This window comes from Chelon labrosus (genome assembly GCF_963514085.1).
Source record: "Chelon labrosus genome assembly, chromosome: 7".
NCBI classification, from domain to species: domain Eukaryota; kingdom Metazoa; phylum Chordata; class Actinopteri; order Mugiliformes; family Mugilidae; genus Chelon; species Chelon labrosus.
The window spans coordinates 6,200,948-6,213,239 of record NC_140343.1 but is presented as its reverse complement, the minus strand read 5'-3'; the positions used below and the strand labels follow the sequence as shown (position 1 = coordinate 6,213,239).

General features: G+C 39.3%; 2 protein-coding genes across 2 annotated transcripts in view; one reads left to right on the top strand and one right to left on the bottom strand.

The window, feature by feature from the left end:
* Positions 1-1,769: 1,769 nt before the first annotated feature.
* nek7 (NIMA-related kinase 7) overlaps positions 1,770-12,292 on the bottom strand; it is a 90,419-nt gene continuing 79,896 nt past the window's right edge. The window contains exon 10 of the mRNA XM_084548484.1: positions 1,770-2,577. Coding sequence (XP_084404610.1) covers positions 2,542-2,577 — 36 coding nt within the window. The 3' untranslated portion in view covers positions 1,770-2,541. The remainder of the gene's footprint in view (positions 2,578-12,292) is intronic.
* LOC311491091 (receptor-type tyrosine-protein phosphatase C-like) lies at positions 2,923-5,793 on the top strand (the record flags this gene model as incomplete). The annotated part of the gene is made up of 8 exons (XM_084548960.1): positions 2,923-2,962; positions 3,287-3,400; positions 3,586-3,720; positions 3,801-3,974; positions 4,858-5,004; positions 5,204-5,406; positions 5,488-5,548; positions 5,675-5,793. The coding sequence occupies 8 exons, from the start codon at positions 2,923-2,925 to the stop codon at positions 5,791-5,793; spliced, it is 993 nt and encodes a 330-aa protein (XP_084405086.1).

Sequence of the window (12,292 nt, the reverse complement as noted above, 5' to 3'; positions counted from 1 at the left end):
TCTATTCAAATTGTTTTTGTTGTTGCTGAATAACTAGTGACGAGAACTGGTTTTATTCTTATTTTTGTGCTCAGTTCAATTGTGCATTGCTTTTTTTTGTCTCGGTGAAATTACTTTACCTCAGCCTTCCACACCAATAAACTATTTCATAATTTGCTTAGTAAATAGAAATAATATGTTAATAAGTTTCTTAAAGACACGATTCTAATTCAGTCATCTCGGGATAAGAGGTTAGAACAACTTCTGTCGCATTTAACATTATACAGTTATATATGTCAGAGGTTTACTTTAAGTTATTTAAAATTATAACACAGGTCCACTTAAATCCCATCTTTAGAAAGGAAAACATTTAGAAGAGAAAACTTTTAAACATTATTAAACAGTAATATTTAACCATAACAGCACTTTCAAAAATATATATACATCTTTCTATTGTAACTACTAAACAACAATACGACAAAAAAAATTGAATAGAATTCTGAGTGAAATATTTAGGATATACTGTATATTTATACAGTAGATACCTATATGGTAGCATATAGGTGACCTGTTGCTTACAGATAACAGACTGTGGCTGCGCGTGATACTTTGAAAACACTGTTTTCATGTGGTGTGATCATGTTCTTTGACTTTTGACTCTTGACTAATCTTATTTAAATTGGTCTTCCAGCCCTCAAATCCTCTCCCACACCTCCAGAGTGTGAGTATCATCTCAAGGATTATTCAGTTTATGTGTCTAAACACTTTCATCATGTCTGGGTCCAGTATGTCTCACTGAATGTAGTGAAAGACTTTTTATTTTTTACTGTGAAACTGAAGATGAACTGACAAACCTCACCTGGCTCTACCACCACACCTACAAATCCACATGTTATTTTAAAAAGTAAGGGAAGTTATTGTGTAAAACCTTTGACGGATCCACAATGCCCCCGTTTGACCTTATTTTCAAAATCTATCAGCCATGACATTATGACCACCAGGTTAAAATTGTGTACGTCCCCCTTTTGCCGCCATAAACAAAAAGCCCCGACCCTTCGATGCATGGACTCCACAAGACCTCTGAAGATGTGCTGTGGTATCTGGCACTAAGTCGTTAGCAGAAGTTCCTTCAAGTCCTGCAAGTTGCGAGGCCTCCTTGAGTTGGACTTGTTTGTCCGGTATATTAGTTGGATTAAGATCTGAGTCCCAGTCAACACCTTGAACTTGTTTTTTGCATTCCTCAAACTGTTCCTGAACCAGGCCACTGCTGTCAGGAAGATCCACTTTGAGGAACGTGACCACCTGGTTTACAATAATGCTTAATAATCTTAGCCAGAGAAGACATATGGAAGTCATCTATATTAGATTGGAAAAACCTTCTCTGAAGAGAGGAGGTGGACTGAGATGTAATCTGCCATCAATTTACAATACAGTCGTAACTTCTGTCCCCAACAAGTTTCAACCCAATTCCACATTTTGAGGCTGGAGTCTCTGACTGATAATAGGTCATTAAGGTATCATTCATTAGAGAAAGATGACAGGGGCAAACAGTCCTCCCACTTATGACAGGTAAGCGTCTAGCAATTAGTGGCGGTCAATTTCTGATGCAGTGGATTGGGGTCCAACTGCACGAGACTCCGTGTTCTGACATCTCTCAGAACCAGCATAAATTTGTCTTAAGTTTGAGCTACAGTAGCTCGTCTGTCGACCGTTCTGCTCAACGTTTCTTCCTGTTAAAAGGGACTTTTTTTGAGGCACCGCCACCTCATTGCTCGGTCTGTGGGTTTCAGGCTTTAGGTTGTTTTCTTTAGGTGTATATGACATACTGTACCTTTCCGTGACATACTGCACCTTACTGTGTTAAGCCGGAGCTTAGGTTGTCCTAAATCTGGATTTCTACATTTAATAAGTCACAGCGGTTCAAATGTATTTGCTCCTCCATATAACAGGTGCTACAACTTGAAGAAGACAGTTAAGTTACAGACTTGCCCCTTTTTCCTGCTTCTAATTTGACAAACAAAATAATCAGCTGTCAGTGGTCATAATGTTATGGCTGCTCAGTTTATGTGTGTTTTATCCTTGCAAAACAAAACAGATGAAGTGATTCTGTTGCTTTTCTGTGCAGGTTTTTACACGGTTTCGCCCATCAGGTCTGGCTTAAGGTTTGACATGAAAACCTTCACAACAGGTGCCTACGTCATAAATATCACTGAAGACTGTGAACCACAGAATGAAAAGACGTTCGCCGTTCAGTTCTCTGATCAAACCTCATCACTTGAAATCAAACACCTGAAGCCCTGTACCGACTATGAGCATAGTTTTACTTTCATTGACAGTGATGGAAATGAAACATTCTGTGATTGTGATGTAGAAGTAACTACAACATCTAAAATGAGTGAGTACAAACAGTTAATAATCAGGACATGTGTCTTTTAATTAAGAAATTAGATTGTTTATATATAACAGAGACATTTGTTCATCACTTGTGTATTTCAGGTAAAGATGACATTAAAGGTGTCAGCTGCATCCCTGGATATGTTTGTTACCAAAGCGACTGGGACATCAGCTCTTCACTGTCAACACCAGATAACGTTCCAGCTGAACGATGCAACGGTGAAACATTATGTCTAAAACCTGGTTACAAGGACATTTGCAAAAACTTTACAACGACTTTCACTTGTGGTCAGTCTTTTAGTCTGACCACAAGCATCACTTTGGGTATGTATACACTGTAAAACATTACAGCCGCGTTAAGTTATGTGAACATTTTTATTCTTTTTAACTCCAAAAGTCATGATGTGTTTCTGATATTGAACTCAATTTTACAAGTTTTCAAATCCCCACTTCCTTGCAATGGCCAAACTGACGGTAGTTTCCCGGTCATATGGGCGGCGCCATTTTGCAAGCATCAAATATTTAACTAAAACGAAACATCTCAATATAATGCCGATGTATGCTCAAATGTCCATCCTTGGAAAAAAATGTATTTGTGTTTTAGTTTGGCGCAAGTCCCATCCACTAACATAGAGGGGGAGGAGCTTATGACCTATACTGCAGCCAGACACCAAGGGGAGCTCTACTTGCTTTAGAGGAGCTGTTCTGTCTTCCATCTTTATATACAGTCTATGGTACAAACAGGTCCACCTTTATTTTGAGCTGGGTTCTGCTCAAGGCTTTCTCCTGTTAAAAGGGATTTATTTTTTTTCTTTCCACCGTCCACCATAAAATCGAAATTAATTAGTTTGAAATTCAACTGCTTTACATTTAATCAAGTCTTACGTTACTTCTTTCCCCCCTCCCCCTGCAGATTTCCTAATACCAAGTGACATAAATCAGACTGCTCCCACTGGACTTCCTGCAGAAATCAAACCACAGTTGCCTCCAAACTGTAATGATCTCACCGTTGATTACATCTGTTCAGGTAGAGAGAGAAGTACAAAGACTTTAACTGTCAGCAACATTACATGGTTACTGTGAGGAATGAGGCGTTGCTTTGTGTTTTCTGTCAGTCGAAATATTTTTGTCCAGTGTGTCCAAAACACAATCTACATTAAACCGCACAAAAACCATTGTTGAAGAAATCTTCTCATCATTGTGTCTCTTCAGAAAGTGGAAAAGTCCGTGACTCCAAGGAAGTGTCTGAGCTGGAGCCCTTCACACACTACATCTGTACTGGTCAGATCAAGAAGAACAATGAATCCATAAATAAGAGAACTCATCTTAACTTCACTATCGGCTGTGGTAAGTTGAGGTTCACTTCACCTCAGTGCAAAGCTTTTATCCTCAGACAGTTGTTAAGGATGTTTACTGTGTTCCAGCAGCTATTACAATAACGGACATAAAGAACATCACAACTGATTCTTCTATTGAGCTGAACTGGAAAACATCTAGTGCCAAGTGTCAACGTGTCCTCCACAAACTTCACAAGTTTTCTCATGAGTGTAGATTTCGTGTTTCTTCCTCCAATAAGAAACACAGTCAAACACCATCTGAAAGTAAGTGAAGTAGTCTCTATTCATTCTATTTATGACTTTGTTGACAGCAACATGTTAGGACTTTTGAGTTGAACTTGATGGTCAAATAAAATGAGTTCAATTTGATCTGTGCCAACATCTTCCAGGAAGATGTAATAGCAAGTCACATTTTGGTTTACACTGAAATACCACATATGCTTTCTGATAAAGAACAAACATTGATATCAGAGATCATGTTTTTTTTCTGTGACATGCTATGTATGATGGGTTTATAGATAAAGGTGTTACTCTGCAGAAGATTAACAGATCTGAAACGACTCCCTTCAAAAAGATGTGTGATATAAACAGTTTCTCAGGCTGCAGATCACAAGTTTTAGCATCCAGCACCAGAATTAGTGCTCTGCAGAAGATTAATGTGTCTCGAGAAGTAGAACAATGTGCTGATGTACTGTGCACCGATCAGCCACAACATTAAAACAACTGACAGGAGAAGTTAAATAACATTGACCACCTTTTGACAATTCAATGTTCTGCTGGGAAACTTTCAGACCTGGCATTCATTCATGTGGATGTTACTTAGACATGTAAGGATGCAGCCTGATACAAGCACGCACATAAAAACGCTTTAGGAACAACTTAAAAAAAACTTGAAGAACAGCACAAGGTGTTGACCTGGCCTCCAAATTCACTAGATCCCAAATTGATCAAGTAGCTGTGGGATGATCCACAGAGGCCCCTCCCCTCAAAGGCCCCCCACTAACAACATTCTGTTGCCAGACACCACAGGACACCCTCAGAAGACCTACACAATATTAGGAAGGTGATCATAATGTTGTGCTTGATGTACTGTGTATTTCAAACCTAAACTGAGATTGAGCTGATGACAATTATGTTGCTGTTACAGTCAACACAAATCCACAACGTGATGGAGGAAAATGTAAGATTGCTGGATTAAAACCGTACACTGATTATATCTGTGAAATCCAACCCACCTACAACAACAAGAGAGTTGGTCGTGGAGAAGTGGTTACACTGAAAACAAAGCCTGGAAGTAAGTGAACGAGACAGCAGCATGTGATACAGCTGTTCTCTGTCCTTCAGTGAGTTTGGACGATATGCAACTCAGTTTTATAACATGAGACAAAATGATCAATAACACGTTTTTAATTGTTCATATACTGTACGGTGTTTAGCCGACTACTGATGCACTGGAAACAGAAACACAATTTTCTGTTGTCGTTCTCCCACAGTACCAGCAGATATTACAGAGGTGAGAGTGGAGCTTCTCGAGCCCACCGTGATCAGAGTAACCTGTAGTTATTCGTCCGATGGTTTCAATGGACCTGAGAGAATATACAGAGCACGTCTTAATAATGTCGGTGACAAACTTGAGAACGACAAGTGTGAGTTTGAATTCAAAGATCTGAGCTACTCTAGCAGCTACACAGTGGAGGTCAGTATGATACTACTGTTTGGTTCTGCAAGGTTTGTAATGAATCAATCACACTGAAGACACATTGGTTTGCTTTTTCAGGTGACTGCCTTCAATGGAGACTTTGAGAGCAAGCCCAGGATAAGACGCATGCGCAGACTCGGTATTTGTTGTTTTAATGTTAACACTAACAACATACAAACTAAGTTTTGATGGACAATCTTTATTTTGTCACTGTGTCTTCAATATAAATGTCTGATATCCTTCTGTTATAACCTTCATTTTACAGACAATGACATAGGCGTCATCAGTTTTCGGGTCTTAATCGTCATCATCACACCTGTGGTGGCCCTGCTTATGACCAAGACTCTGAGACGCAAGAAGTACAGGCAGGAAAAACTAATGTAACACCCAATTATTAATGAAAGAAAGTAAAGCCTAAAAAAGTAGACCAATCAGCCACAACATTATAACCACTGACAGGAGACATAAATAACATTAACCATCATGTGACAATTCAGTGTTCTGCTGGGTAACTTTTGGACCTGGCATTCATTCATGTGGATGTTACTTAGACATGAGAGATCCCAAACTGATCAACTATCTATGGGATGATCCACAGAGGCCCCTCCCCTCAACCCACAGGACCCAAAGGTCCCCCAGTAACAACATTTTGTTGCCAGACACCACAGGACACCCTCATGTCCATTCTCTGATGAGTCACAGCTGTTTTGGAGGCACAAGGGAGACTTACACAATATTAGGAAGGTGATGTTGTAATAATATAATGTTATTCTTATTTTTTATTTTTCCCCCCAATGGTTTGGATGTGCACTGTGTAAAAGCTGTCTAAAACCTGCTATTAAATGAAGGATAACAACACAATGTTACATTAAAACCTGACCATAGTTAATTTGTTATAATAGCCTTCTCTTGTTGCGGATGTTGCTTGATGCCTCTTGTATCAGCTGGAGGAAATTAGCTGTCATTTCAGTTTGCATTCTGACTCTGTTTAACACGTTACATTTATATTTGTATGACATGTTATTACCTATACTAAAAATGAATACCAAATGGCACACAGTCTCAGTTTGTCTTTTGCTGGGTACCAAATACAGATAGAATAGTATTTTCATTATATAGTTATTATATAGATTACATAAAACTTTCATTTTTTTCCCCTTTTAATATTTTTAACCTGCCCTTTACCTGCTGTCACAACCACGTTTTGATCTTCAGCAGGAAGAAAACACTTCTTTATAGTTACAGTGAATGGCCTTCGATGTACAGTACAGTAAATGCATTTTAAAGCCAATATGAATGCATCAGGTGCTTTAATTAAATATATAAGGGGAAGAAAAAAGACACAGTTTCTCCTAAACCACTGGAGAATTTTTGGTATCCTGTTATCAAACAGTTAAACACTACCATAGTTGGAAACTCTGTAAAACTTTAAAAAATAAACCCTCAGAAGGCCCATGTCCATTCTCTGATGAGACAACTGTTTTGGAGGCACAAAGGAGACCTACACAATATTAGAAAGGTGGTCATAATGTTATGCCTGATCAGTGTATAAGTTCTTTATTTGTACATTCCAGTACATTTCCAGTGCACGTGAAATGGTTGCCTAATAGCAATATCAAAAGAATGATCTGTAGCTGAGACATGAAAATGATTTCTTGTTTTATGCAGCATGGCGGAAATGTAGCTTCCTGTCACCACAGTAAAGGACACACTAAGCAGTCATCCTTTACTTAGAAGTCAAAGAAATTCCTTTGTGTTAGCTCCTGGATATGGAAGGTCTGTGTGGTCTCAAGATCCTGCTGCTCTGGACCGGGATCATCAGTTTGACCAGAGGTAAGTTATAATCTACACCTTATAGGGATCTTGATAAATGACACTGAGGAAAGAAGAACTTGTATGCTGGGTGGTTGTATCCGTCGCCGTTAAGGAAAATGATTTTAAATGACACTGAATAACAGAATTATATATAAATAGACGTCTGTATGTGATGAAATCTCCCGCACTTTGACGTTTATGTTTCTTATTACAGTTCAGCATTACGTCTTTATCTCAGGACAGTTAGGGTTAGTTTTATCCGAGGCCTCTGCACCAATTTATATGTTTCAGTGTCACCTATTTAATCATTTATTTATCAAATTAAATTAAATTTCTTAGACATGATTAAATCTGTAATTCCTGGACAACACCAGATATTTCCTGGAATACTTTCAATTTATAAGAAAATCGTAGCTGAACATTCAGACAATATGTCAGAGGTATTAACTTTCAGTTACTTGAAATTTGTGTCGTAACAAAAATATAGTATGAGTATGAGAACTTCTTTATAAGGAAAAACCTTTCCTTCAACTGCAGCATTTAACTTTAACAGTACTTTTAAATAAATGAATAAATCTCTCTATTGCAACGACTACATAACACCAAGACGAACTACGGAATAAAAAAGCATGACTGGATTAAAATAAGCAGAGCCCCCTCCTTTAGATGTTCAGTTTCTGCTCTTTAAAACACATTTAATTTGATATTAGTGAAGCAGGAAACCACCGGCCATGCAGGAAGTGCACTCTTAATCTTGATAAGCGCTAAACGCTACACTAAGTACCACACAGTTACGTGAAGGCTCACTTCACACACGCATTATTTGCTAAAATATTAAACACCAGGGACGGGTCTCTGATGCCACCAGGCCTGGCTAAAGCAGGAACTGGAGTGATGATAACAGCTTTTATAGTAGCAGACAGAATTATTTGACCTACGTGGAAGAGAGAAGACACAGAGCAGAGGGTAGAGAGTGGCTCAAACTCCTGAAGGGAGCAGAATAACTCAAGCACAAGCAGCCAAGCATGCATGTACTACGACTACAGTACTGGTGCAAACTCTTAGAAGAGATGCAGGACATTAATGAATATAATGTAGAGGGGTGTATGCTGTATGTGTGTTACACTCACATTTGTATGTAAATGTCTGTAATAGGTCTGAGCTGCAGCCAGGGTTCATACGGGCTGACCTAAGCTTTAGAATGGAATAGAACAGAATAGAATAAAATTTTATTGTCCACCGAGGTGGAAATTTGGCTTCGTCTGATGTACTAAAATACGAAAGTTGACAAATACAGACACACAGCATTACATTGACATAATAATAAATACAGTAAGACAGTGGATGGCAGTTCAAGTCACTACATGTGGATTGGTCACTTGGTTGTGTTAAGAATGCCAATACGTCTGTGAAGGTTCTCAGTCATCCAGGTCATGGTATATCCAACAAAGGTTCAAAAAAGGCAACTGGACTGCAGAGGGTTTTTTTTGAGTTCTAGAGGACTGGTGGGAAGTCTGAGGTTCAGTCTGAGTCTGAACCTCACACCACTGGGTCATACTGTAGGTTGCATGGGTAACAGATAGTTGCTGCACTTTGAAGAAATATTGTTGCGCTCATAGTGAGTAATCATCTCTTGTCTAATCTCATTTACATCTGTTTTCCAGGTCTCAAATCCTCCCCTACACCTCCACACTGTGAGTATTCGTTTCAAAGATTATTCAGCTTATGAGTTTAAACACTTTTATCACATTTGTGTCCAGTATGTCTCACAGAGTCAGATCTTATCTATCGAGGACAAAAGGAAACGTATGTTCTGGATTATAGAGAAGGTCTAGACATGAATGCATCCTCACAATGCTTACATGTACTGGACACTGTATGTTTTTAATCATAAGGATTTTTTTTTTTTAGGTCTACTTCCATCTACAGATCTTTGCTGGATATACACTGATCAGGCATAACATTATGACCACTGACAGGAGAAGTAAATAACATCAACCATCTTGTGACAATTCAGTGTTCTGCTGGGAAACTTTTGGACCTGGCATTGATTCATGTGGATGTTACTTAGACATGTAGCACCCACTTAGACCAGACCAGACCAGGCACCTCCACCCCATAGCAATGACACTCCCTGATAGCAGCAGCCATCCCCAGCAGGATGCAGCACACAAAACACAGACACACACACAAAACACTTTAGGAACAACTGAATACAAAACATGAAGGTGTTGACCTGGCCTCCAAATTCACTGGATCCCAAACTGATCAAGTATCTGTGGGATGATCCACAGAGGCCCCTCCCCTCAAGGATCCCCCCAAAAACAACATTCTGTAGTCAGACACCACAGGACACCCTCAGAAGGCCCATGTCCGTTCTTTGATGAGTCACAACTGTTTTGGAGGCACAAGGGAGACCTACACAATATTAGGAAGATGGTCATATTGGTGGTCATGTTATGCCTGATCGCTGACAGTACAACCTTTTAAAAAGTCATTGTCTATTGTTACTGTTATAAGTCAAACTAAACAGATTTTATGATTCTGCTGGACTCCTGTGCAGGTTCTTACACCGTGAAACCTATCAAGTCTGGCTTCATCATTGACATGAAGAACGTTTCCAGTGGAAACTACATCATAAATATTATGGAAGAAGGCCGAACAGGGACTGTGAAGAACCTCAGTGTACAGTTCTCCGAGGGAAGCTCATCACACGAAATCAAACCCCTGAAGCCCTGTACTGACTATGTGCATAGAGTTGCTTTCATTGACAGTGATGGCCAAGAAAGACAGTGTGATGAGAATAAAATTCAAACATCTAAAATGAGTGAGTACAAACAGTTAATAATGTTGTTATACAAATATATTGATTTTAATTTAACATATGAGACACTCGTTCATCATTTGTGTATTTCAGGTAGGGATGACATTAAAGGTGTCAGCTGCATCCCTGGATATGTTTGTTACCAAAGTGACTGGGACATCAGCTCTTCACTGTCAACACCAGATAACGTTCCAGCTGAACGATGCAACGGTGAATCAGTGTGTGTCAAACCTGGTTACGAGGACATTTGCTCAGATTTTACTTCAACCTTCACTTGTGGGAACTTTAGTCTCACCACACCCATCTCTGTTGGTTTGTACAAACTGTCAAACTTCATTTTCAAACTCATGTGCTTTACATCTAAAGTTCTCAGGTTTTATGTTTCTTCTTCTTTTTCCTCACAGATTTCTTAAATGCTAGTGAAATCTATCAGACTGTTCCCACTGGACTTCCTGCAGAAATCAAAGCAGAGTTACCACCAAACTGTAATGATCTCACCGTTGATTACACCTGTTCAGGTAAAGAAGAGAAGCAGAGAGAGACTTTGACTGTTTTACATTGAAATACGTGGACAAATAGAAGCTCACACTCTAGTAAAACAGTGAACACATGATGAAAGTCAATGTTGCTTTGAGCTCACTCTGAAGCTAAAACTAAGATAACTGCTCATAATCACTGAGATATAAAAACCATCAGTGAAGAAATCATCTCATCATTGTGTCTCTTCAGAAAGTGGAAAAGTCAATGACTCCAGGAAAGTCTCTGAGCTGGAACCCTTCACAGACTACAGCTGTACTGGTCAGATCAAGAAGAACAATGTCTTCATAGATAAGACAACTCCACCCATTAGATTTAATATCAACTGTGGTAAGTTGATCTTTACTTTACCTCATGAATGAAATAAAAACTTTTGTCCTCTGATTGTTTAGAGATACTGATTTCATGGTTTCTGATGTCTGTTTTATTCCAACAGGTTTTACAATAAATATCACGAAGAGCAGCTCAACTAATACGTCCATGGAGCTGAGCTGGACAACAACCAGTGACAACTGTCAAAGTGTCTTCCACACACTTCAGAAGCTTTCTTATGGGTGTAGCTGTCGTGATTCCTCCAAAGAGAAAGTCAATAAAACACAAATTGAAGGTAGTGAAGTTGTTTGAGTTTCACTCTACTTTGTGTTCTCTTGTGTTCTATTATTGTTTTGTAACGTAATTCTTTGTAACTCTTTTGTAAATTAACTTTCTGTTCAGCCAATATCATAATTGAAACATTAACTGATTTCATCTATAGTGATAGCTCTACAGGTCATACACACCGATCAGCCATAACATTATGACCACTGACAAGAGAAGTAAATAACATTGACCATCTTGTGACAAAACAATGTTCTGCCACATTCATGTGGATGTTACTTAGACATGTAGCACCCACCGAGACCAGACCAGGCACCCCCACCCCATAGCAATGACACTCCTTGATGGCAGAAGGCCCCACCATGAAGAACACAACAAGGTGTTGACCTGGCTTCCAAATTCACTCAAACTGATCAAGTAACTGTGGGATGATCCACAGAGGCCCCTCCCCTCAACCCACAGGACCCAACGACCCCCCACTAACAACATCCTTTTACCAGACACCACAGGACACCCTCAGAAGGCCCATGTCCATTCTCTGATGAGTCACAACTGTTTTGGAGGCACAAGGGAGACCTACACAATATTAGGAAGGTGGTCATAATGTTATGCCTGATCCGTGTATAAATCTTGTCTTTCTGCCTGTCGTTACCACAGCCTCTTCATCTGTACATGTTATGCATATACTGTAGATGTTCATATTTATTTTAAACAGACTGCACGTGGTCGTATTTATTGTGAACAAATAACAAAGACACTGGTACCTGTACCTGTAGATCTATGTATGAATACACCCGTACACATACAGTATTTTTATGATTACTGTCATTTTATCAGTCAACTTAAGGCAACTAAGACAACGAGCAGCAATCAAGGGCCAATATTCTCTTATCTTACAGTCCACACAAATCAACATGATGCAGGGACATGTAAGGTTGCTGGACTAAAACCGTACACCAGTTATACCTGTGAAGTTCAACCCAGCTACGACAACAAGCGAGTCACTCGGAGAAAAGAATTCACACATAGAACCATGCCTGGAAGTAAGTGACACTGCCATCGAATGAGTTCGGACCTGTGTTCAACACCGAAGTAAGAAATGTCACTTTG